Below are 25,878 nucleotides of genomic sequence, written 5' to 3'. Positions count from 1 at the left end.
GTGGGTGGGAAAATCAGAACTCTAACACTGCCCATCACAGAACTAGCACCTGAGCACCTGCTGCATGCTTGCTGTTTGAGAACCCCAGTCCAAGAAATTAGCAAAAATTGGTCTGGAAACGAACCATGAGAGATGATGGACTCTGAAAAACAAACTGAGGGTTCTAGAGGGGAGGGGGTGGGGGGATGTGTTAACCTGGTGGTGGGTATTAAAGAGGGCACGTTCTGCATGGAGCACTGGGTGTTATACACAAACAATGAATCATGGAACACTACATCAAAAACTAATGATGTAATGTATGGTGATTAACATAACAATAAAAAATTTAAAGAAAAAAATTGGTCTGGAAGTAGTGAAACTCAGAGTACTATCATAAAGAAACACAAAATAACCTCAACGGGAATTCCTCCAAAGCCTAAAGAATGAACAAGACCCTGCCCCATGAGGAAACAAGTAAATAAAGAAGTAAATGTCATGATAGAGAGATGGCAGATGCAATGAATGAGAAAATTTGTAACCCAGGATTTACAGGTAAAAGGACAATCTGAAAAAAAATGTTTCAGTTCATGAAACATGAAAGAAAGCTAATTTAAAATAACTATGTATCGGGGCACATGGGTGGCTCAGTCAGTTAAGTGTCTGCCTTTGGCTCAGGTCATGATCCCAGGGTCCTGGGATCGAGCCCCACATTGGGCTCCCTGCTCAAAGGAGAGCCTGCTTCTCCCTCTGCCTGCCACTGCCCCAGCTTGTTCTCTCCCTCTCTCCCTCTCTCTGTCAAATAAATAAATAAAATATTTTTTAAAAAAGAATTTAATAGATTAAACAGCTAACTAGATCCTGCTAGAGAGTGAATTAATAAATTGGAAGACAAATGTGAGGAAATCATTCAGGATATGGTATGAAGAGATATGGAGATAAAGAATAAGAGAATAAAAGACATGGGGTATAGAATGAGAAGCTCTAAATAGGAGTTCAGAAGGGAAAAAATTGACAATAGTGGAAGAAAGAGGCAGTGCACAAACTGGTAATGGTAGAGAAGTTTCACGAACTGAAGAAAAGCTTGAGTTCACACCAACTGAAGAAGTACAAATACTGAGTAGATGTTTTAAGTCCATATCTAATACAGCCTGTGGAACTGCAGAGTGCCAAAGATAAAAAAAAAAAATCTTAAAAGCTACAAAAGGGAACAGACTACTTACTTAGGAACAATATTCAGAAGGATGGTGGATTTCTCATTGTTGCTGCTGTTTCTAGAAGAAAATGACATAAAATTATCAAGATACTGAAGGCAATAACTGTCAACCAAGAATCTTATTCCCAGCTATCCTTACATTCAAAAGTAGGGGTAACAGGGGGCGCCTGGGTGGCTCAGTCGTTAAGCGTCTGCCTTCGGCTCAGGTCATGATCCTGGGGTCCTGGGATCGAGCCCTACATCGGGCTCCCTGCTCAGTAGGAAGCCTGCTTCTCCCTCTCCCACTCCCACTGCTTGTGTTCCCTCTCTCACTGTGTCTCTCTCTGTCAAATAAATAAAATCTTTAAAAAAAAAAAAAAGTAAGGGTAACGGGGCAACTGGCTGGATTGTTGGTGGGTGGAGCGACTCTTGATCTTGGGGTTGTGAGTTCAAACCCCACATTGGGTACAGAGATTACTTAAAAGTAAAATCTAAAAAAATCTTTAAAAAATCTAAAAAAAAAGTAAGGGTAAAATAAGTTGTTTTTAGACATACAGAGATTTTTAGAATTTATTACTTATAGATAAGTATCAAAAGTGCTGAAAGAACTATTAAAGGATTACTTTAGTAACAAGGAAGAAAAATCCAGAAGGAAGAAGTAAAATGCAAGATGGAATGGTAGTAAATAAATTGGTAAATCTAAACATGTATCGATTATTAAGAAAGCAAAATAAAATGAGGAACTGAACAGTAACATAGAAGATGGGAATGGAAAGTTTAGAATGAAGATCTTTATCTTTTTCAGAAAGATAGAGAAGCTGGACACTTTTAGGATGAAAGTTTAATTATTAAAACATCAGAAATATAATGCATACCTTTCAAACCAGTGGAGAAAGAAAGAGAGTTTAAAGAACTCAGTCAGGAGGTAGGAGTGGCGAGGAGAGGCACAGAAAATCATGATTAGTACAAGACACAAAGTAAGATGGCAAAATGTACTTTTGTACTATGGATATTATACAGTCCATAGACTGAGTGAACGTGATCTGCATGTATCAACACGGACATATTTCAAAAATATAATGTTGAAAGAAGAAAGTGATTTACAGAATTTATGTCATGTACATTTATATGTATACAAGTTACACGTACATTTTTTTAAAGATTTTATTTATTTATTTGAGAGAGAGATAATGAGAGAGAGAGAGCACGAGAGGGAAGAGGGTCAGAGGGAGAAGCAGACTCCCCGCCGAGCAGGGAGCGCGATGTGGGACTCGATCCAGGGACTCCAGGATCATGACCTGAGCCGAAGGCAGTCGCTTAACCAACTGAGCCACCCAGGCGCCCCTACATGTACATTTTTGACGTATTTTTTTACAAAATACACACAAGAACTATACGTATGTTTTATAAGCATGTAGCAAAAATATACAAACATAGACAGAAGGTACACATACCAACTTCAGGATAGCAGTTGCCTCTGAGGAGGGGAAGGGAGAATAAGACTAGGGAAAAGTACAAAGAAATCTTCCATTTTATCTGTAAGATTTATTTCAAAAAGAAAAAAGATCTAAAGTAAATATGACAAACTGTTAACTCTTGTTAATTATGGCTGGTAAGTCATGAGGTTTGGCTATTAGAGGCTACTGGAAAAGTTCTTCCTTGCTTTTTAGAAAGTCACAGGAAGCTACTCTTTCTCTCTCTCTCCTGATGGATGTGAACAATGAAGCACACAGCCCCAACTGCTCCTGGAAAACATCCAACAATCATGAAAGCAACCAGCCTTAGAATGAAGCCAACACTAAAATCAGTAGAACAGAGATGGAAAAAAACCAGGTCATTGAAAAATCACTGGATCAACCAAGCCTGAAGATTACCTTACTGCATTATTGTCTGTTAAGTAAACTAAATTAATTTTCTTATTGTCCCAGCATAAGCTTGCATATTAGGGTTTTCTATTACTTGCAGATGAACTTATCAGTAACTGATACAGTGGGGAGGCAGAAGCAGGGATTTATAGAACTACTGGGGAGGTAGAATTAACAAGATTCAGCCAAAGGCTGGATATGAAGGTGAGAAAGAGAGAGAAGTCAAGATTGATTTCCCAATTTTTGACTTGTGTAAATGTGGATGGTGATGCCATCTCCGAAATAGGGAAGATCAGAGGAAAATCAGGTTGAGGGTGGGGGTGACAGTAGAGATAATCTGAACAGCTTGGCTATCTTGGGTTTGAGGACTTGATTGGAAACCATCTCACCAGCGGTGTCCAGGAGGTAGCCAAATACTCAAAACTGGAGTTAAATAATGAAGAGTGTCTCCCCAAAATGCATGTTCACCTGGTATCTCAGAATGTGACCTTATTTGGAAATAGGGTCATTGCAGATGAAATTACATAAATTAAGATGAGATCATATTGGATTAGAATGGACCCTAAATCCTGTGATTGGTGTCCTTCTCAAAAGGCCATGTGAAGACACAGAGAGGCACATGGAGGAGAACACTGTGCGAAGACGGAGGCAGGGCCTGGGGTGATGCATCTACATGCCAAGGAATGCTAAGAACTGCTGGCAACTACCAGAAGCCATGAGAGAGGCATGGGACCGTTTCAGCTTCAGAGGCTCTAGAAGGAACCAACCCTACTGACACTGTGATTTAAGACTTCTAGCCCACAGAACTCAGAGGAAGTAAGTTTCTGTTGTGTTAAACCAAGGTCATGGGAACTTGTATGGTAGCCCTAGGAAACCAATTCCGAGAGAGATGTCTGAATTTGAAATACAGATTTGAGAGTCATCAACATAAAGTGGTTGTTGAAGTCTTGGGAATAGCTGAGATTAGCCAAGGAGCATGTAGAATGAGAAAAGAGGGTCCAGAATGGGCTGCAAGGAAGACTGCCATCAAAGGAAGAGCAGGAAGGGGCAACAGAATGGACCAAGAAGATTGAGGAGGAGCAGCAGAGAGTGGTGGCTCGGAAGCCAAGGGAAGAGTGTTTCTAAAGAAGGACAGGCTTAGTGGGATGGATACTGTAGAGAAAAAAAGAGTCCATCGGGTGTGGCAATATGGAAGTCCTTGGTCTCCCTGGCCAAAGCAGTTTTGGAAGCGTGGCAAGGACATAAACAAGATGACTGTGATTGAGAGTGAGAGGGGGTGAAGATGTTGAAATAGTCACTACTTCTTAAAGGCCTCTGGCCATGATGGGCGGAGGGGGTGATGTCCAGAAGGGGAAGCAGCGTCTTGGGCAGGTTTGGGGTTTTGTTTGAGATGAAGCCTTAAGCCTCTTTATAGGTTGAAGGAAAAGAATCAGTAGGAGAAAGTTTAAAAATGACAGGAACAGAACATGGAGACTGGAAAACAGAAACACAAAATCCGTCGTTTTTTAAAAAAGATTTTATTTATTTGAGAGAGAGAGAGAGAGAGAGAACATGAGCAGGGGGAGGGGCAGAGGGAGAGGGAGAAACAGTCTCCCCACTGAGCATGGAGCCAATCCCAGGAGGCTGAGATCGTGACCTGAGCCAAGATCAAGAGTCGGACGCTTACTTAACCGAGCCACCCAGGTGCCCCAAACTCCATCACTGATGAAACTAGAAGACATATATAATTTCTAATTAGAGCGTTTTAAAATTTTTTTATTTAAATTCAATTTGATTAATATATAGTGTATTATTATTAGTTTTAGAGGTAGAATTTAGAGATTCCTCAGCTGCATATAATACCCGGTTCTCATTCCATCAGGTGCCCTCCTTAATGCCCGTCACCCAGTTACCCCATCCCCCCACCCACCTCCCCTCCAGCAACCCTCAGTTTGTTAGAGTTAAGAGTCTCTTATGGTTTGTCTCGCTCTCTGTTTCCATCTTATTTTATTTTTCCTTCCCTTCCCCTATGTTCTTCAGTTTCGTTTCTTAAATCCCACATATAACTGAAATCATATGATATTTGTCTTTCTCTGACTTATTTCGCTTAGCATAATACCCTCTAGTTCCATCCACGTCATTGCAAATGGGAAGATTTCGTCCTTTTTGATGGCTGAGTAGTATTCCATTGTAGTATACCACATCTTCTTTATCCATTTGGCTGTCAGTGGACATCTGGGCTCTCTCCATGTTTTGGCTATTGTGGACATTGCTGCTAAAAACATTAGGGTGAAGGTACCCCTTCAAATCACTATGTATCCTTTGGACAAACACCTAGTAGTGCAATTGCTGGGTCGTAGGGTAGCTCTATTTTTAACCTTTTGAGGAACCTCCATACTGTTTTCCAGAGTGGCTGCACCGGTTTGCATTCCCACCAACTGTGTAGGAGGGTTCCCCTTTCTCCGCATCTTCGCCAACATTTGTTGTTTCCCGAGCTGTTCGTTTTGGCCATTCTGACTGGTGTGAGGTGGTGTCTTATTGTGGTTTTGATTTGTATTTCTCCGATGCTGAGTGATGTTGAACATTTTTTCATGTGTCTGTTGGCCGTTGGATATCTTCGATATCTTCTTCGGAAAACTCTCTGTTCATATCTTCTGCCCATTTCTTGACTGGATTTTTTGTTTTGTTTTGTTTTTTGGTTGTTGAGTTTGGTAAGTTCTTTATAGATTTTGGATATCTAATTAGACCTTTAAGACAAAAAGTGAGTGGGAGCGTTTGAGGAGATAGAGCATAAGTCATCGCTCCTGAGATGCCTGGGTGGCTCAGTCGATTAAGCGTCTGCCTTCGGCTCAGGTCAGGATCCCAGGATCCTGGGATCAAGTCCCACATCGGGCTCCCTGCTCAGCAGGGAGCCTGCTTCTCCCTCTGCCTGCAGCTCCCCCTACTTCTACACACTCTCTCTCTGGCAAGTAAATAAATAAATAATCTTAAAAAAAAAAAAAAGTCACCACTTCCTACATGTGGGCTGTGCACAGTGATATTGTTCCAAACAGTACAGTATGGAAAAGAAAAAAGAAGTAACTTACAAGTAGAGAAACCTGACAAACACTACCTCGAGCCAAGTAATCAAGATTAACATCAATAGTGATGAGTCATTTGATGGTATACATCCCTGACATGATATGATGAGAATGGCCCTTTACCTCTGTGGGTCCTCCTCCCCACAACACTTTCAGTCTAATCATGAGAACAACATCAGATATATCTTAGGTTTTTTTTTTTTTTGGAGAGTTTACTTATTTATTTGATAGAGAGCTAGAGTGCACAAGCAGGGGGAGCGGCAGAGGGAAAGGGAGAAGCAGACTCCCCGCTGAGCAGGGGGCCCGATGCAGGGCTCGATCCCAGGACCCTGGGACCATGACCCGAGCTGAAGGCAGTCCCTTAACCGACTGAGCCCCCCAGGCACCTCCCATCAGACCAATCTTAACTGAAGGTCGTTCTATAAAGATACCTGATCTGTACTCCTCAAAACTGGCAAAGTCATCAAGGGCGCCTGGGTGGCTCAGTTGGTTAAGCGACTGCCTTCAGCTCAGGTCATGATCCTAGAGTTCCGGGATCGAGTCCCGCATCGGGCTCCCTGCTCAGCGGGGAGTCTGCTTCTCCCTTTGACCCTCTTCCCTCTCATGCTCTCTATCTCTCATTCTCTCTCTCAAATAAACAAATAAAATCTTTAAAAAAAAAACTGGCAAGGTCATCAAAAGCAAAGAATGTCTTAGGAACTGTCACAGACAAAAGGAGCCTAAGGAGACATGACAACTAAGTGTACTATGGTGTCCATGCTGGAATCTCGGAACAGAAAAAAAGACATTAGGGGAAAAACTGAGGAAATCTATATAAGTATGACTTTAGTTAATAATAATGTACTATTATTGGTTCATTAATTGTGACAAATGTACCAAACTGATGTAAGATGTTAATACTAGGGAAAACCGGGGGTGGGGCATCTGAGAATTCTCTGTACTGTCCTCACAGTAATTCTGTAAATCTAAAACTCTTCTGACATTTTTTGTAAAGATTTTATTTTTTTATTTGACACACAGAGAGAGAGAGAGAGAGAGAGAGCACAAGCAGGGGGAGCAGCAGGGCAGAGGGAGAGGGAGAAGCAGGCTCCCCTCTGAGCAGAGTCCCACGTGGGGCTCCATCCCAGGACCCCGGGATCATGACCTGAGCGGAAGGCAGGTGCTTAACCGACTTAGTCGCTTAACTGACTGAGCCCCCCAGGCGCCCCTATTCTTACATTTTAAAAAGCTTATTTAAAAAAAAAGGGAAGCCATGCTTGGATGATTCAGTCGGTTAAGTGCCCAACTTTTGATCTCAGCTCAGGTCTTAATCTCAGGGTTGTGAGATTAAGCCCTGCTTTGGGCTTCACGCCCAGCATGGAGCCTACTAACTAACTCACTCACTAACTCACTAACTAAATGAATAAATAAATAAATAAATTAATTAATTAATTAATTAATTAATTTTAAAAAAGGGAATGGGGGTGCCTGGCTGGCTCAGTCAGTAAAGCACACCACCCTTGATCTCAGGGTTTTGAGTTTGAGCCCCACGTTAGGCAAGGAGCCTACTTAAAAAAAAAAAAAGTGAATGGGGAATTGTAACTATCCCAACAAGGGCAACAGAAAGGACAGTCAAATCTAAGAGAGGGCAGTGAGGAACATCCATTGGAACTTTGAAAAGGGCCTGGAATTGTAGGCACCAACGACCCACGGGAGGCTGGGTTACACGAGAAGGCTCAAAGCAGGACTTTGTGAAGATCTGTAGAAAGAGTCTCTAGCTTTCAGTTCCCCCACCTTCCCACCCACCGCGTGGTTAAAACCCTCTGGGAGATAAGAATGTGTGGACTTTGATCAGAAGGGCAGCTGGAGACAGCACACCAGGCACAGAGGAGGGGGGAGGCGAGCTGCTGAGCTGAGAGCAGGAAGAGGAAGTGAGAGTCTGGGCTACATCTGTCCCCGTCCACCCAGCTCCAGAAAACTAACGGCCAGAGACATAATCATTCTCAACAGAGACTGAACCAACCCAGGGAAAATACCTACAGATACTGATCCCAACAAAAAAACGGGTTGACCACCTCTTGTCCTATAATGAAACTTTCCTGTTGACCATATTCACCCAGGCATCCAGCACTTCTAATCAGCTTTTCCCAATCAGCTTCCAGCCAGATTTTTCTTGAATAAGAAAGGACATCCACAGGGGCGCCTGGGTGGCTCAGTCGGTTGAGCGGCTGCCTTCGGCTCAGGTCATGAAGCCCAGGGTCCTGGGGATCGAGTCTCACATTGAGCTCCTTGCTCAGCAGGGAGCCTGCTTCTCCCCTGCCTGCCATTCCCCCTGCTTGCGCTAGCTCTCTGTTTCTCTGTCTCTTGCTCTCTCTGTGTCCAAAAAGTAAAAAAAATCTTAAAAAAAAAAAGCCTCTAACATAAAAAAAAAAAGCCTCCACAAAACAAACAAACAGAAGTAAAGGAACCCAAAGGGAATAGAGATAACGGAGGATGAAGAAGAAAACTTCAAAGAAGGAACAATATCCTCAGAGAGATAAACGAAAATGTTACAGCTATGAAACAAGAATAGAATGGTTTTTAAAATGAAACAATCAGAGAGAACAAAATTGGCTCTTGGACATTAAAAGTGTGATAGTTAAAATAATAGCTTTGGCAATAAAAGAGTTTGTGGTAGACACAATAATAGACCTCCAAAAATGTTCACACTCTAGCCCCCAGAATATAGGAGCATGATCCCACAGGGCAAAGGGGCTTTGCAGGTATCATAAAGGAACTTGAGGTGGGGAGAGTAAGCTGGATTATTTGGGCATGTAATCACCGTGTCCTTGTGAGAGAGGCAGGCAGGGAGAGTCAGAGAGAGAGAGATTTGAGGAGGTGATGCTGCTGCCTCTGAAGTTAGAGGGAGGAACCCTGAGCCAAGAAATGCAGGCAGGCTCCCGGAGCTGGAAAAGGCTGAGCACCAGATTCTCCCCCAGAGTCTACAGAAGGAATGCAGCCCTGCCTACAGAGCTGGGAGATCGGAAATTTGTGTCCTTGGAAGTCACGGTGCTTGTGGTGATTTGCTATAGCAGTGAGGGGAAACTAACTTCGGAGCAAAAGCTAAAATCATGGCGATCTCTTCGATGTCAGAACAAAAAGACAGAGACAGAAAAATAAAACAGAACTATAAGGAAGCCGGGGTATCGGTTCAGGAGGTTCAACGTCCAACCAATAGAAGTTGCAGACAAAGAGACATTTTAAACAGAGGTCAGAAAATGATCAGAGAACTAACGCAGGAACATTTCCCATAATTGAAGGACATACATTTCCTGAAGGTTGAGTCTACCAAATGCCCAGAAAAATAAAGCAAAAAGGTTTTCACCGAGGCAAAGCCTCAAGAAATTCATCTTACTGGGGATTAAAAAAAAAAAAAAAAAAAAAGACTCCAAAAGATTGTAGAAAGAAAATAAAAAGTCTCCTACAAAGGATCAGGAATCAAAATGGCACCACACATAAAAGACAAAGGAGAAATGCCCTCTCAGTTTGTAGAGAATTAGTTATCTATACTCAGCCAAACCTTCAATCAAATGTGACTATACAAAAATACATTTTTACACACTTTGATCTTAAAACATTCATCTCCATGCACCATTTCTCAGGATGCTATTAGAAAATGTGCTTTACCAAATCAAAAAGGTGAACGATGAGGGGCACCTGGCTGGCTCTGTCAGTAGAGCATGTGACTTCTTGATCTCAGGGTTGAGAGTTTGAGACCCACGTTGGGTGTAGGGCTTACTTCAAAAAAAATTAAAATAAAATAACAACAAAAAAGTAAACTATGAGAGAAAGATATGGAATTCAATCCTGGAGCACAGCACAGGGGATTCCCAAGATGTTTGCCAGGAGAAGTCTCTGGGCAGTGCCTGTGCAGCAGCATACAAAGAAGTTTTTTCCAGGGTGCCTGGGTGGCTCAGTCAGTAAAGGCTCAGCTCTTGGTTTTGGCTCAGGTTGTGATTTCAGGTTTGTGAGATCCAGCCCCGCGTTGGGCTCTACACTCAGTGGGGAGTCTGCTTGAGATTCTCTCTCTCCTTCTCCCTCTGCCCCTTCCCCCCAGCTCTCAAATAAATAAATAAATCTTTAAAAAAAAAGAAGAAGAAGAAGAAGAAAGAAATTTCTTCAGACTGGAACAGGACGACAGAGGCTTCCAGACAGACGTTTCCAGGGGGAAAAGATGGAGCCAACAGAGGATCTGAGAAGGTCGAGCATGCAGAATGTTGTATATGGGGTATTTAATAAAAACACTGGAAAACTGAACCTACGAAAAAATGAGTTTATTTTTAACTCCAGGAAAAGCAAAACATGGTTCAAAACAGGAAATGTGGGGCGCCTGGGTGGCTTAGTCAGTTACGCAACTGACTCTTGATCTTAGCTCAGGTCTTGCTCTCAGGGTCGTGAGTTCAAGCCCCACATTGGACTCCACGCTGGGTGTGGAGCTTGCTTAAAAAAAAAAAAAGAAGAAATGTTATCATGTGTTATTTGGTCCAGTAATAAACAATACTTACAAAGTCACAGAAACAGATTCACTGAATATTGATTTAAGCAAAATTTATAATATATCTATAGGAGGATGGGGAGGGGAAAAGAGCTGAAATCCTATCTGCCAAGGTAGGAAGTCAACGTATAACATCTAAAATCAATGAATACCAAAAGAAAAACAAAAAGAGTTGACAGAGCAAGCCTCTAAGGAGAAGGGCTGCTGAGTTTGTAAAAAAACATTTATTATACATCTTTTATTAATATATGATTTAAGTAACCTATGCTGTAATAAAAAAGATGAGTTACTTTTTTTTAAGATTTTGTTTATCTATTTGAGAGAGAAACAGAAAGAGAAAGAGAGAGCAGGAGCGAGGGGAAGGGGGCAGAGGGAAAAGGAGAAGCAGGCTCTCCGCTGAGCAGGGAGCCCGATGCAGGACTCGATCCCAGGACCCTGAGATCATGACTTGAGCCGAAGGCAGCCACCTAACTGACTGAGCCACCCAGGCGCCCCACCCAGGAGCCCCAGGAGTTACTTTTTTAAATACTATAGACAAGAGGGGGCTACTTGATTAAATGAAGTTCTTTTTTTTTAATCTTAGCAACTTTTTTATTTGTATTTTTTAAAGATTTTATTTATTTATTTGAGAGAGAGTAAGAGCAAGAGAGGTCACAGAAGGAAAGGGAGAGGGAGAAGCAGACTCACCGGTGAGCAAAGAGTGGATGTGGGGCTTGATCCCAGGACCCTGAGATCATGACCTGAGCCAAAGAAAGATGCTTAACCAACTGAGCCACTCAGATGCCCCTTAAATGAAGTTCTTAAGAAGGTGGAAAGGGTGTTATCCAGGACAGGAAACGGTGAGCATCCTGGGCTGGCGGTGAAGAGGTGAGCATTAGCTGTAGAAACAGTATTGGGGCTGCAGGTACTGTGGGCTCCAGGGGTGGGCAGCAAAAGAAGGCCGTAGCTGATGAAACAGGATATAAGGTCTCCGGCTGGAAGAAAAGGGAAGGTGAACACGAGAACGCAGAACAAGATACAAACATGGACATTTTGGCTGAGACGTTAAAGTAATAGATACCAGAAACCCTGCTATGGGTTTCTGTTATGTGACACTTAGCAGAGAGACCACTCTGCAGAAATTTCAAAGAAGGTGTTTGAGAACTGATTTGATGGCTCTTAACCCTCTCTTCTTACCCCGAGGATATATAGACTCGGAGAGATGAGAGGCAGAACTTGGAGACAGTTTTTGGACAAAACTGGTGCTGTGAACCCCTCCACCCTTCAGCGGAAGGAGTGGAAAGAGTTTCACCTCAAGAAAAGGAGAAGGCTCCCAGGCCCATGGGGAACGCCTGCTATGTGTCCCTCCAGTTAGAAATCCAAAGGTTAGACATTGGGCTGGGCAACTGCTGAGGGATGAGGGAAAGAATTGGCCCTGGCAAAGTACACTCGAGTGTCTCCCAGAGACTGGAGGTGGGTCGCGCCTCAGAAGGAACCAGGATGGGGCTGGAGCAGATTTAGTCCAATAGACGTCCTGGAGGATTGATGCGTCCTCGTCGGAATGAGTCTAGGCCCCCAGTGGAGATGTGTAGATTGAGGTCAAGGCTACTGCAGGTGGGGGCTCTCCCAAGAACCACTCAGCGCCCACAAGACAGGCATTTTGGAAGCGTTAGAAGGTACAGAGTGTGAAGCATCTTACCACAGGACCATCAGGGGAGAAAGGTTCTCTCTCCTTCCTCTCCCATTCCCTCCAGCCCTGGGAGGATCAGAAACCAGTGAGTGAGGGCAAGAAGAAAAAAGAGTGCGCATTCCCTGGTTGCAGGCTTTCTGTCTAAGGCGGGTCCTAGCTAGGGTGGCAGGGAGAAGACACAACTTTGAAAGGACATTGAGGTTTGGGTTACAACTGAATGTTCTAATTGAAAAGCGAGGCTGTCTTTTTGTGATTGGAAGTCACCCTCCAAGTTTTTATGATCCGAAAGTAAATGGAGAACTCAGGACACTGCCCACGTTTCCATCTGAGACAAGGGAGAGAAACTAGTGCACTGAGGAGTGGGGACGGAAGCGGGGCGGGGGGGGAGGGGCAAAAAAATTAAGAAGAGAAGAAAAGAAAGAAAAAAAGGAAGGAGCAGAGCAGGTGAAAGTAAAGTTGCTTTTATGGCTCTCCGTGTAAGCCAAGCTTGTTCACACAAGTGAAAGGCAAGGGACTCCAACATGGTAAAGAATATACATTCTTTTTTTTTTAAGATCATTTATTTATTTATTTGACAGAGAGACAGCAAGAGCAGGAACACAAGCAGGGGGAGTGGGAGAGGGAGAGGCAGGCTTCCCGCCGAGCATGGAGCCTGATGCGGGGCTCGATCCCAGGACCCTGGGATCACGACCTGAGCCGAAGGCAGATGCTTAATGATTGAGCCACCCAGGCGCCCCAAGAATATAGATTCTGACACCAAAGAGGAATGAGTTTGAAATTTGGCTGTGCAACTTCCTAGCGTTGTGACCTTGGGTAAGGGACATGACCTCTCTTAGTCTGTTTTTCCTAGTGTAAGAAGAGTTAGTTAAGCTTATCTCACATAGTTATTTGGGAAGATTATATAAGATAACATTTGGGAAAACACTGAAAAATATATTCTCAGAGCGCCTGGGTGGCTCGGTTCAGTGGCTGCCCTCGGCTCAGGTCATGGTCCCTGGGGTCCTGGGATCGAGTCCTGCGTCGGGCTCCCTGCTCAGCGGGGAGCCTGCTTCTCCCCCTGCCTTCCACTCCCCCTGCTTGCATGCTCTCTCTCTCTCTCTGTCAAACAAATAAATAAAATCTTAAAAAAAAATAAAGATGGAGGGAGACCAGGATTCGCAGAGAAAGGGCAGGACGTCCGGTTAAGTTGGAATTTCAGATAAACAGCAAATAAACTTTTAGTATACAAAAATGTTTGGGACCTATTTATACGACAACATCTTCATTGTTTATCCGGAATTCTTATTTAAGTGGGTGTCCTGTATTTTGATTTGCTAACTCTGGCTTCCCTCAGTGAGACCGGGTTGGGCTGCTGGGCTGTGGGGAACAGAGTGGGCTGGGCGGCCCCCGTTAGGAGAAGGCCTGTCCTGGTACCTGTTTTCTAAGTTTTGTGGGGTTTCAGCTGAGAGGAAGGACTTAAGCCGCAGGGTCATGAGATTTCGTGAGACTGAATCGAACTGAAATTCTACACACCGAGGGAGCCCGAGAGGGAGGCTGGCCCTCAGGACAACAGCATCCCCAGCAGGTGGGCATTCTTTGCTCCTGGACGCAGAGGAACGGGTGCCCAAAGCAAGTGCTCAGAAAGAATGGGAGGCTCAGGATGCCCCCACATTCTCTCCCAGCACGTGTGCCTTCTCAGGCCCAGCCAGGCCCTGGCTCTCCCGCTAGGGCTAGGGCAAAACGGGTCCCGCAGAAGCAGCCCCTTGTGGGGGAGGTAGGTGCTGGCTGAACGCTGACTGAGCCCTTTGCTTTGTACCCATCCTGCTTATTCCAAACAACAGAAGTGCTGCTCAGCCGCCTGGTCAGCCCCATTATGCTCTTGCCACAAAGTGCTGAGTCCAGGGGCTGCCCTGGCCCCATGACCTCACCCCTTCTGCGCTGGGCCTCACCCTCATCCAGAGGCAAGGCCAGCAGTCCAAGCCGTCCATAAGATTCTACTGAGCATCTTCCACGCGTCGTCTGCCGCCCTAGCCTTGAGGAGCGCGACGTTTAAACTGAGCAGGTGGCATTTGGAGGGCTGTCTCGTTCCCCTGAAGGGTCTGCATCACCTTCGAATCAATGGCCCATCCCGCTGGACAGCCAGTTGCCCCAGGGTGCCGAGAACACAGTTCACAATCCACGTCCCCAGTAGAGCAGAGCCCTCAGAGAATCTGACAGAATGTACTGCTAAAATCAAATAAACACACACACCACCACCACCACCACCACCACCACCAAAACCCATATAAACAAAAATATCGGGGGAAAAAGAAAAACTGAATGAATGTGGTCTTTTCCAAATTCAAAGAAAACATTCATCTGTTCCATTTTTCTAAGATCTTTGCTGCTTGCTCCCACTTGTCTCCGTGAGAATCTGGCACAAGACGGTATCCAATTTGGGACGATCGATAACCTAGTTGCCACTTATTGAGCTCTGAGTACCTAACGCGGCCCTAAAGACTTCGTCTCCCTCCGTCCGATGACAATGACTCAGGTAGGTGGTATCATCCTACTCTAGGCCAGAGATGCAGGGCTGCCCAGAGGAAGGCATGTGGTGTTTGGAGTCAGACAGCCATGCATCCAAGTCGCTGCTGGGTTCCCTGAGCCAGGACGTGGCCCCTCAGAACCTCAGTAAGCTCGTAGGTAAAGTGGGTATTATAATGATCTCCTTCATGGGGTTGTTGTGAGGACAAAGGAGGTCCCGTCTAGATCACAGTAAATGCTCAGGATGCTGTACGTACAGCGTGGTTAAGGCTGAACAGGAGATACTGACATCCTGCTTGGGAGAAGGAATTGCAAGCTGGTTGTTCCGCTCATTTCCACTCCTGGAGGGGCTCTGCCCCGACTTCCCTGGAAAGAGACGGTGGAGGTGGCTGAAGCCCCCAGGCTGTAACCATCGAGGGGCAGGGGAAGCAACAGTTCCAGGCAATGCCAACCTCTAGAACTTGGTTACAAATCATATGGAGGTGATATTCGGAAAGCATAACGGTTAGTTGCGGATCTGGTAATCCTTCTCCAGCTTCCTCAGGCTTCAGGTCATTGAGGAAAGCAGGAGGAAGACAGGCTAGGGCGGCGCATGACGCCAGCCGTATTGGATGGATATTTGTAAATGGTTCACCCAATAATCCCAACTCCCGCCCCACCCCCTACCCGCACAATAATTTTGTGCGTGTGCGTTTGGGCTTTTCGATCCAACATAAGAGCCCCACTTTTCTGTAAAAAGTAAAAATTGGCTTGATCGGTCTTTGTTGTACTAACACTTAAATGGGGTGGCACCTGGGTGGCTCAGTCAGTTAAGCGTCTGCCTTCGGCTCAGGTCATGATCTCAGGGTCCTGGGATCGAGCCCCGTGTCAGGCTCTGCACTCAGTGGGGAGTCTGCTTCTCTCTCTCTTTCTCCCTCTGCCCCTCCCCTTCCACTCATGCTCTCTCTCACTCTCTCTCTCTCTCAAATAAATAAATAAAATCTTTTTTAAAAATGGAGTGTAAAGCTCCCAAATGAAGACGCTGAGAGTACACAAAGCACAAACACAACCCAAGCAGGTCAGTTGTCACTAGGGTAAGGACTACCTCACAGTGACTTCTGTGCCCCCCGAAGTACAAAACCTCATCAGAGGATGTCATTCATTTATTCATCCATTCACTCAAAACATATTTATCCAGCTAGGAGTTATGCCCAGAACGGAAGATACAATGATGAACAAGACAGAGGAAGTCCCTGCCTTCCCAGAGCATGAAGTCCAGTAGAAGAGGCAGATAATTAAACAATTCAGCTTTTTTCTTTTCAAAAATAACTTGAGTGATTTTGATAGCAATCGTGTTCACGTTGTTCAAAACTCAAACACTACAGACAAATATACCATGAAAAGTTTTATCCTCTACCTGAGCCCCCAGTGCCTCAGTTGCCCTCCTTGGAGCCCAATATTTCTATTTTTTAAAGTATTTTCTATAGCGTCACCAATGCAATAGTTGAAGAAGTGCAGGGTGCCTTGAGAGCACATTGCCGGTCCAGGGGGCCAGGGAACGAATGAGTGAACAAATGACCAGATAGGTGTTTCCCTAAGACCCTAATTCTGTGCATGAAGAGAAGGAAAGTTGAGGAAGAACCGCTAGCCACGGACAGCTGGTCCCTTAATCCCTTGCACGGCCACCAGCCGGCCAGAGCCTGCCATGATCCCCAAGGCAACTCTGTCCCTTGCCAGCCATCGATCTAGACATCCCCAATTAATCAAGCAGCAAAAACATCTCGGGTGGCACACCAGCATCAGACCTAGATGTTTGGAATGTTCTGCTCACATCCGCAAATACTTGTGTCTATATGGGAACTCGCCCCCTGTGTTTTGGTTCTACAAAAAGGGCGCTCCAACAAATCTTGAGTCATAGGCTGGACCCGACTGGCAGAGGGATTGGGAAAAATTTACTGGGAAAAGTTTCTTCCTCTTTCCAAGCTGCTATGGAATTTTCTACATTATCTGTCACCAGAAAGAGAGGAGGGTAATAAGCAACAATAAACCTGTAATGTGTCAGGTTGATATGATCTCCTTTTGCAGGGTTGAGAGAGGCTGAGTGACTTGCCCAGAATCACCTAGCCAGGAGAGCTGGGAACTGAACCCATGTTTGCCTGCCTCAAAGCTCTCCTCACCCCGGCTTCTCATAGTAGCTGTGATAATTGAGTAACACCTCGGGGCTCCTGGGGAAGCCCATGATTCCCCTACATTCCTCTGAACCTCCAGGGAGAAATCATCGGAGCCTTTAGGGTACTAGAGGCAGAGTACCTTGGGAACTGTGGGATTTCCAAGGTCCTGAAACCATATAGTAACAACCCCAAAAGATTCACTGGCCCCAAATTTTAAAATAAAACTGCAAAATTAAAATGAATATTTGATACAATAGCCACAGAGAGATTCATGTGCACTAGTCAACCATTATTGAATTCAACCCTTACAGATTACTTTTTTTAATTTAAATTCAATTAACATATAATGTATTATTTGTTTCAGGGGTACAGGTCTGTGAGTCACCAGTCAGTGTTATCAGATTTCTATATAAATATACTATAATAAAGATTCCTGAGAATACAGTGAAACTTCTTTTTTTTTGGTCCAAATAAAGTTCAGAATTTTTACGGCCCTTTCACATTTTTTCAAAGTAAAAATGTCTACCGTGGACGGGAAGTGTTGGCCGTGACGTGGGGTCCGAGGAAGGTCCCAGGGGGCAGCGCGAGGAGCTCGGAGAAGGGTAGGGGACCAGCACTCACACAGAGACCCGTCCTCTCGCAGCTGTTCCTGAGATCAAGACCACGGCCCGCCAAGGTCTGCAGCCCCCAGCCTCGCCCTTTGGATTTCTGTTTCTCCAGTTTAAACAAAAGCCTGAGGGATGCCTGCCCAGCAGGCTGAGCCACCAAAGCTCTGGGGATCAGGGAGAACAAAAGCCGAGGGAAAGCAGAGTGCTGACAGGGCCTGAGGCCCTCAGCCGCAGGGCTATAAAGAGCAGGGCGGCAGAGGAAGTGGCACCAGATGGAGACCCAGACTGTGCAGCAGGAGCTGGGTGAGTAAAGCCCTGCAGGGTGCCCCGGCCCTTCCATTCCTCCCCCTACAGACACCTGCCCAGGACCGGGGCCCGGTTTTTCTCTGAGCCTCCTGGCCTGGCTGGAGAAGAGTGGCGAACTCTGGGGGAGGCAGACCTTCTCTTGCTGCCCCAAGAAGAGTCATTTATATGGCAGTGAGCCCTGGCCTCGCCAGAAGGGCTGGGAGGGTGCGCGGGGCTCCAGGAAATGAGCAGGCTCCCAGGGCCTAGGGAGAAGGTCTGGGGGAAGAGGGAGGTGAGAGGTGCAGAATGGAAAGATGTATCGCAGGGTTTACATATGCATCAGCCCCTGGGCCTGTTACCAGCCGGAAAGAAGGGCTCCCAACAGGCTGTTTTGAGCCTGTCTTCTTCCCTCCTTCCCTCCCTCCGCTCCTCCCTTCCTTTACCCTTGCTACCATCCTTCCTGTCTACCCGAGCTCTGGGAGCCTCAGCATCCTCACCTATAAAATAGGGAGGATGACACCACCACCCTCATAGGCTTGGTGTCAAGATTAAATGTATTAAGGCGTATCAAGCATCTCGAACAGGGCCCGGCGTAGAGTGAGCCATTGTTAGCGATCATCACCCCACTTTTCTTGCTCACTTTCGGTCATTCTTTTTCAATGCCACCCATCCCCCACCCCGAACGGCCCGGACTCGGGCCCAGCACGGCCCGCACCCCTCAGTCAGGAGACCCAGGCCCTGCCGCTGAGGGGTCCACCCGGGACACCTTGGGTGGACAGACAGATCGGTACTCTGACGAGTGCTGGGAACCAGGAGAGAAGGCCGCCGCGTGTCGCCGGGAGGGAATGGCGGCGGGGTGGTGCGCGCGGCCGGGCGCCGATCGGCGGGACGCCGTGGGGAGCCGGGTGGGAGGGGACCCCACGCCGCGGGTGGACTGGATGGAGGCCAAGGACTTTCCACTGGGGTAGGCGAGACGGAGGCAGTGCTGCCGCCCGCAGGGGGCGCCTGGAGACAGGCAAAGGGGCGACGGCCCCATAAATCAAGAGGTCGCGCGGCCCAGGCGGCACCTCACCTGCGTTGTCTCTTCGAATGCTCTCGATAACTGCGCGGAGAAGCTCCGTCGGCGGGAAACAACGGAGGCTCAGCCCGCGAGAGGCCCCGCCGGGGCCCCAGCAAAGTCTGTCTACTGGACTTGAAGCCCCCTTTGCTTCCTCCTGTGCTGTCACCTCATCCTCCACGCCGGAGGCCATGTCACTGATGGGTGTCTTGTCTTCCAGAAACCCTTCCAACCACCAAGATGGCTCAAACCAACCCCATGCCGGGGTCCGTGGGGCCATGGAAGGTAAGCCCACCCCCATCACCCGGAATACTGAGCAGGGCATGAGATGCCGCCACAGTGCAGGCCCGGGGCCTGTGCTTTTCCATAGGACAATGACCCACGGATAATATACCAGTTTTAGGGGAAGGGTCGACCCAACTTCCAGATGTTGTCTCAGGAAGGATCTTTTAGAATGCCCCATTCGGACAGAAGGATGACCCTGGAAGCCCGCGATGGGTGGAAGATGGTACCTAGTTTTCGAGGTCACCTCTCCTCCACACTACTAAAATCATCTTTTTTAAAAAAAGATTTTATTTATTTATTTGAGAGAGAGAGAGCACGAGCAGGGGGAGTGGGAGAGGGAGAAGCAGGCTTTCCCGCTGAGCACGGAGCCCAATGCGGGGCTCGATCCCAGGACCCCGTGATCATGATCTGAGCCGAAGGCAGACGCTTACCAACTGAGCCACCCAGGCGCCCCTAAAATCATCTTAAAACAGAGCAGCCCAGGGGCACCTGGCTGGCTTAGTAGGTGGAGTCATGCACCTCTTGATCTCGGGGTTGTGGATTGCAGCACCACGTTGGGTGTAGAGATTACTTGAAAATAAAATAATAACAAAAGGAATGAAAAAATATAGAGCAGCCCAGAGTGGAATATGCTGCCGTGGAGAAACGGGTCCAGAAATGAAGACAGGTTTGCCACCAGATCCCAGACCAGGTCTCCTTCCTCCCAACATGAGGTTGATGGTACCCATTGCCTGAAGTGGCTGATCCTCACCTTTTCGCTGTTTTCCTCAACACCGCCACCCTCTTCACTGGGTCGACTCTGAGGACAGTTCACAGCTTTGGGTGTTTGTCCTCTAGCCAGGTTCAAGAGCCAAGTTCTGGTTTAAGGTATGAAAGGGGTTTATCACAATTCTCCATTTATACTGTGCGTTTCTATAGTGGATGTGGCTGGAGAAGATAAGAAATAATCCACAGGAAGGCCTGGGAGTCCCAGAGTCCGGGCCTCTGGGCCACACTTCTGCAGGAAGTATGGTGGAATAAGAGTCCACAAGTCCTTGGTCTGTCCACTGGGCCGGGTATTGTTCCTGGCAAACCATTCCTATCATAAACCCATCCCCACACTTCATCCCTAGCCTGAGCATGTAAACACGACCAACCAGTGGTATTAATCCAAGCCCCTTCCTGTCCCGTCTATACTGGAAGAGACCCTGCCGGACATCCTAGGCTATAGCTAGTGATGAAAAACACAGGGTCGGACAAAAGTTAAGCTCTTGACCTGGGCCTCCGTTCTTCCTGATGTACCCCATTCTAACTTGGTTTCCCCATTCACTTCCATTCAGATAACCATCTACGACCAGGAGAATTTCCAGGGCAAGAGGATGGAGTTCACCAGCTCCTGCCCAAATGTCTCTGAGCGCAGTTTCGATAATGTCCGGTCCCTCAAGGTGGAATGTGGCGCGTGAGTATGCACCTCAGCAGAAACTCAGGGCCCTTATTTGTGGTCTCTGTAGACATGCGGCCATAAAGGTGGGGATCAGGGAAGAAAGATGTCCCCCCAGATTCTAATCCGTTCTGGGAGAGGCCTCCATATGGAAGTAATCTCAAAAGAAATCACTGCATGTGTAATTTAGTAACTCAAAGCTAGAAGGAACATGAGGTTCCTAGTGGCTTAGTATTCGCTTTGGGCGGGGGAGGCGTTAAAGAAATGTAGACCATGGGGAGGGGCAGTGACAGTAATCAGATCTGAGGCCTCTAGAGCCCACACGCTGCTACCTAGGATTCTCTCAGAACAGCCACAGGACCCTTTAGTTTGTCTTGCCTACAGAAAATAGAGGAAACCATCAAGCTGCAACCTCTTTCCCGCTAACCCCCTAATTTCTCTGTAAAAAGAATCTCAACCCCAGGACGTAAGAGCCATATTAGGTCCCAGTTAGTCTTTGAGGAGTTTCTTGTCGATGATTAATTTCTTTGACGAGTTAGACTCTTGTTTTGTTTTCTGACTCTTTGGCAGGATAGTTTAGGCCTTGAAAACACAAGGAAAGGACTCTCCTTTGGCCTAAGCAAAACAGGCTTTGCACTTGGAGGAGCTTCCACAGGTTGTGGGCCATCAAATTGAGCTAACCCTTTAAAGGGAGTAAAATACTTTTTAAGGTGTCATTGGAAACTGAGACTTGGCTGTGAAAAGTCGATCTGAGGTGTTTTAGTAAATAAGGAATAGGTGTGTAACAGCAGGAGCAAGAACCCACAAAGTTAAAAGGAAACAAGAGACTAGTAACCCATCAGCTGCCTGTTTGCTTCCTTAGGAAGAAGCCAATAGGTTTGGCTGGAGCCAGAGCAATAGTCAGTCACTAAGTGATCCTGAACCTGGAGCTCCAAGTAGAGAATAACGTAACTTGGAGAGAAAGGAAATATAATTTTAGACTGACTTTGCTCATACACATTACTCAGGTCAGTGAAGCAGACCCTTTCAGCGGATAATCCCAAAACAAATACTACATTTACAAACCTATTAATGTAGCTGCCAGCTCATTCCCCTCCTCTTGTGACATGGCTCTGTTGGAACTGGCTTGATATTTTACTAGACTTTTAACATCTAAAACAAAAGATGCCTTCTCCCTGAGGCCACATAGGCTCTGAACGCCATGAACAAACACCACCACTTGTCTTTGGCAGCTGGGTTGGTTATGAGCACACCAGCTTCTGCGGGCAACAGTTTATCCTGGAGAGAGGAGAATACCCTCGCTGGGACGCCTGGAGCGGGAGTAATGCCTACCACATTGAGCGCCTCATGTCCTTCCGCCCCATCTGTTCAGCTGTGAGTCCCTGAATTTTTCACTTCCATGCATGTGGGGGGATGGGGCAAGAGAGGGTGCATATGGCCTGACACTTACTGCTACTTCTTATCAGTTATGCTGAAATGCAGCAGGAAGGACAAAAGTGAAAAAAGAGAAAAGAAAAACACTGGTCCCTCTGTTTCTAAATATGCCATTTGGTTTTTCCCTAGTAGAAAGTATTTTCATTGAGCTAAAGGAGTGGCAGGAAGTGGACACTCAAGAGCCCAGATCTTCAAAAGTGCAGTAGGATAACTAGTGAGAGATAGTTTTGCCCGTTTTTGTACTTCATACGGGTTAGTCTCTGCCTTAATGCTTGTGTAGTATTCATATCCCCTAGTGGACTTTAGGTTATTTCCAACACTGTACACACACACATACACACAGGCTTGCTTTTTTCTAGTAATTTCTGTGATCTTTTCTCACACTAGTGAATATTAATTCCTTGATTGGCTGTGTGCTGCAAGTATTTTTTCCTGCTCTTATATTTTCTTTGTCGATCTTTTGTTGTCCCATAGTATTACATCAGTTATTTGTACCTTTTAAATGTTATGGTTATTACATTGGATCAGACAGGCTTGAGTAGTTTTTACCTCCATATTGCCTGAAATATTTTTCATTCAATGATCATGTACTTCCTTCTGTAAACCAGAAGTGTCTTGAATTTGAAAAATATGGTAATTAAAGAATTAAGACAGCCATTAACACTGGTACCAAATGATTTTTAAATATTTCTGGATTACAGAATCATAAGGAGTCTAAGATTACCATCTTTGAGAAGGAAAACTTCATTGGACGCCAATGGGAGATCTGTGATGACTACCCCTCCTTGCAAGCCATGGGTTGGTTCAACAACGAAGTTGGATCCATGAAGATACAATGTGGGGCGTAAGTGCAAAAACAGGGTTGGGGCACATTTCAAAGTAACTCTTGCAAATGTAGACCTTGTGAATATTAATACATCAATGGTCACATCTTATCAGATTTCATACATTAGTATATTGATTTGGCTGGCACATTCTAGTTATTCATTTTCAAATTTCAAGTTGTTGGTACCAACTATCACTTAAGGTCAGTTTTTTCCCCTCTCAAATATTTCTCTATGGAATTACGTTGACTACTCTTTTACCTTTTTTAAAAAGATTCGTTTATTTGAGAGTGCATGTGCATAAGCAGGGGGTGGAGCAGGAGAGGGAGAGAAGCAGATTCCCCACTGAGCATGTTGCTCCATCTCACGACCCTGAGATCATGACCTGAGCTAAAATCAAGAGACGCTTAACCAACTGATCCACCCAGGCACCCTCTTTTAAAAGTTTTTTCACGGGGCGCCTGGGTGGCTCAGTCGTTAAGCGTCTGCCTTCGGCTCAGGTCATGATCCCAGGGTTCTGGGATTGAGCCCCGCATCAGGCTCCCTGCTCAGCTGGAAGCCTGCTTCTCCCTCTCCCACTGCTTGTGTTCCCTCTCTCGCTGTGTGTCTATCAAATAAATAAAATCTTAAAAAAAAGTTTTTTCATAATCAAAATTAATTTTCAACTAGCTGTAGCCATATTATGCTCAGAGCCTGGCATTTAGGATGGCTGTTGTTTTCTAAGCCTAAAAGCATTCTGTACCAGTTGTGCTGAGGAAAGAGGCTCAGGTTTTAGGGTACTGACCACGTTCCTGACTGTTTTTAATAATCTACTGTGCTTTGGATTTTCTAGCTGGGTCTGCTACCAGTATCCTGGATACCGTGGTTATCAATATATCTTGGAATGTGACCATCACGGAGGAGACTATAAACACTGGAGGGAATGGGGTTCTCACGCCCAGACTTCCCAGATTCAATCAATTCGCCGTATCCAACAGTAGTGGATTAAAAGCTCCAAGTAAGAGAAACCTTGCTAAGCAATCTAGAATGAGTTTTATGTTAGCTGCTGAAATCCACAATAAATGTCATTAAAAAAAAAACAACTGTGTAGACTGAATTAACTACCATACTTTTTTTCCCAAAGATTTATTTGAGAGTGTGCGCGTGCAGTGGGGGAGGGGCAGAAGGAAAGAGAAACTTAAGCAGACTTAAATCTGAGTGCAAAGCCCAATTCAGGGCTCGATCTCAAAACTCTGAGATCAGGGCCCTGAGATCAGAACCTGAGCGGAAACAGATGCTTAACCGCGCCTCTAGGTGCCTCTTTAAGTAGGCTCCACACCCAGGCCCAATGTGGGGCTTGATCAAATCCTGAGCCAAGAGTCAGACGATTAACCAACTGAGCCACCCAGGCATCCCACCATACCTTTATATAAATCACATCTATAGGGCTGATAACTTTTTTTTAAGATTTTATTTATTTTTTGACAGAGAGACAGCAAGAGAAGGAACACAAGCAGGGGGAGTGGGAGAGGGAGAAGCAAGCCTGCCAAGCAGGGAGCCCAATGAGGGGCTCAATCCCTGGACCCTGGGATCATGACCTGAGCTGAACACAGAAGCTTAACAACTGAGCCACCCAGGTGCCCCAAGGGGCTGAGAATTTTTAAAGACAAACTTCAATAAAACCCCAAATTCCCTTTTGTATCCTTGCAAGTCACTCACCAGGCCAAGGACAATTACTAACTCAAAGAACATAAAAGCATATGAAATGTATCAATCTATATAGTGTTTTTACATCTCTTCCCCTCATTCCTTACTCTAATATGTTGATGTTAGCATTGATTTTTTTCATCTTGTGACAAATCAATCATATACAAACTTAGGAAGTGTCTCAAATATGCATTGCCACAGGGGCGCCTGGGTGGGTTGACTTCGGCTCAGGTCGTGATCCCAGAGTCCTGGGATCGAGCCCCACATTGGGCTCCGGCTCAGTGGGGAGCATGCTTCTCCCTCCCTCTGCCTCTCCCCCCGCTCATGCTATCTCTGTGTCTCAAATGATTAAAATCTTTAAAAAAAATATGCATTGCCATGGATTTCTACATAAAGTTACAAATAAATCCAGAATCTTGGCAACTTATTCTAGTTGCTTAATTACTTAGCTGTTTTGGCTTATTTCAATTGGAAGAACATAAGGTTCAGTGGGCATGCAAAAAGGTAGGATAGCTATTCTCACAGATCATTTTTAAATATGCCAATTCTAAGCACTTTGATAACCTGTATTTGTCTTAAAGCAATGACATATGACCCATGGTACATTTAAGACTTAATTTGTACATTTGACCCTTTGAAAAAATATCATTATCAATGTCACAATCTTAGATTTCAGATTTTTAAAAAACTTAACACAAAAGATAACACAAACACCTCAGAAACTTTAAAATTTTTTATTCAACAATGTACACTTATTGTCTCTTATTTTGCTCTACAAATTTCTCAAGGTTTTTTTTTCTGATAAAATAAGTAAATCTGGGTATGGATGTAGAGTGTAATTTATATTTTTAAAACACTGAACATGGAGTAAGACATCAATAAAGGAAGATCATCATGTAACTGACACTTCCTCAGAATCCATGACATCAGAAATAGCTATGGCAAATACTTAAGCAATTAGCAAAAGGGTAAATTTCTGGCCACTGTTCTTTTACCTAGAAAAGGCCTATCTCTTTGGGCAAAACAAACACACACAAAAAAATCTTAATTGGGAGAGGGAAGGAAAAAGATCCTCCAACATAATTGTAGTCCACTAAGTATCCTTTCCCGGAAGATCAAGAAGAGGTAACTCAGCTCCTAAGTGCTGATGCACACAAGACAGAAATTACTTTGCTCCTTCATTCAACATGTTCTAAGACTGAACATAAGTGAACTGACAGATGCTGGGGAGTAGCCACAGTCATCTAAGATGATGCTACACTCCCGCATTTCTGCTTTTTAAGGCCAGGCATGATGGGCTACCTTTCCAATCTTGACTAGAAGATTAAGTTTTTGACTGTCACTTTCAGA

The 25,878-nt window shown here is 45.4% G+C and overlaps 1 protein-coding gene across 1 annotated transcript; it reads left to right on the top strand.

Annotated features, from left to right (window-relative positions):
* The first annotated feature begins 17,563 nt into the window (after positions 1-17,563).
* Positions 17,564-23,892, top strand: CRYBA1 (crystallin beta A1). Its single transcript, XM_025851601.2, has 6 exons — positions 17,564-17,840; positions 19,100-19,164; positions 20,484-20,602; positions 21,817-21,958; positions 22,720-22,862; positions 23,675-23,892. The coding sequence occupies exons 1-6, from the start codon at positions 17,810-17,812 to the stop codon at positions 23,820-23,822; spliced, it is 648 nt and encodes a 215-aa protein (XP_025707386.1). The 5' UTR covers positions 17,564-17,809; the 3' UTR covers positions 23,823-23,892.
* Positions 23,893-25,878: the final 1,986 nt, after the last annotated feature.

Source organism: Callorhinus ursinus, unplaced genomic scaffold (genome assembly GCF_003265705.2).
Source record: "Callorhinus ursinus isolate GAN/ISIS: 27379988/994484 unplaced genomic scaffold, GSC_fseal_2.0 scaffold34, whole genome shotgun sequence".
In the NCBI taxonomy this organism is placed as follows: domain Eukaryota; kingdom Metazoa; phylum Chordata; class Mammalia; order Carnivora; family Otariidae; genus Callorhinus; species Callorhinus ursinus.
The sequence above is the reverse complement of the archived record's forward strand: the minus strand, read 5'-3'. Positions and strand labels throughout refer to the sequence as shown.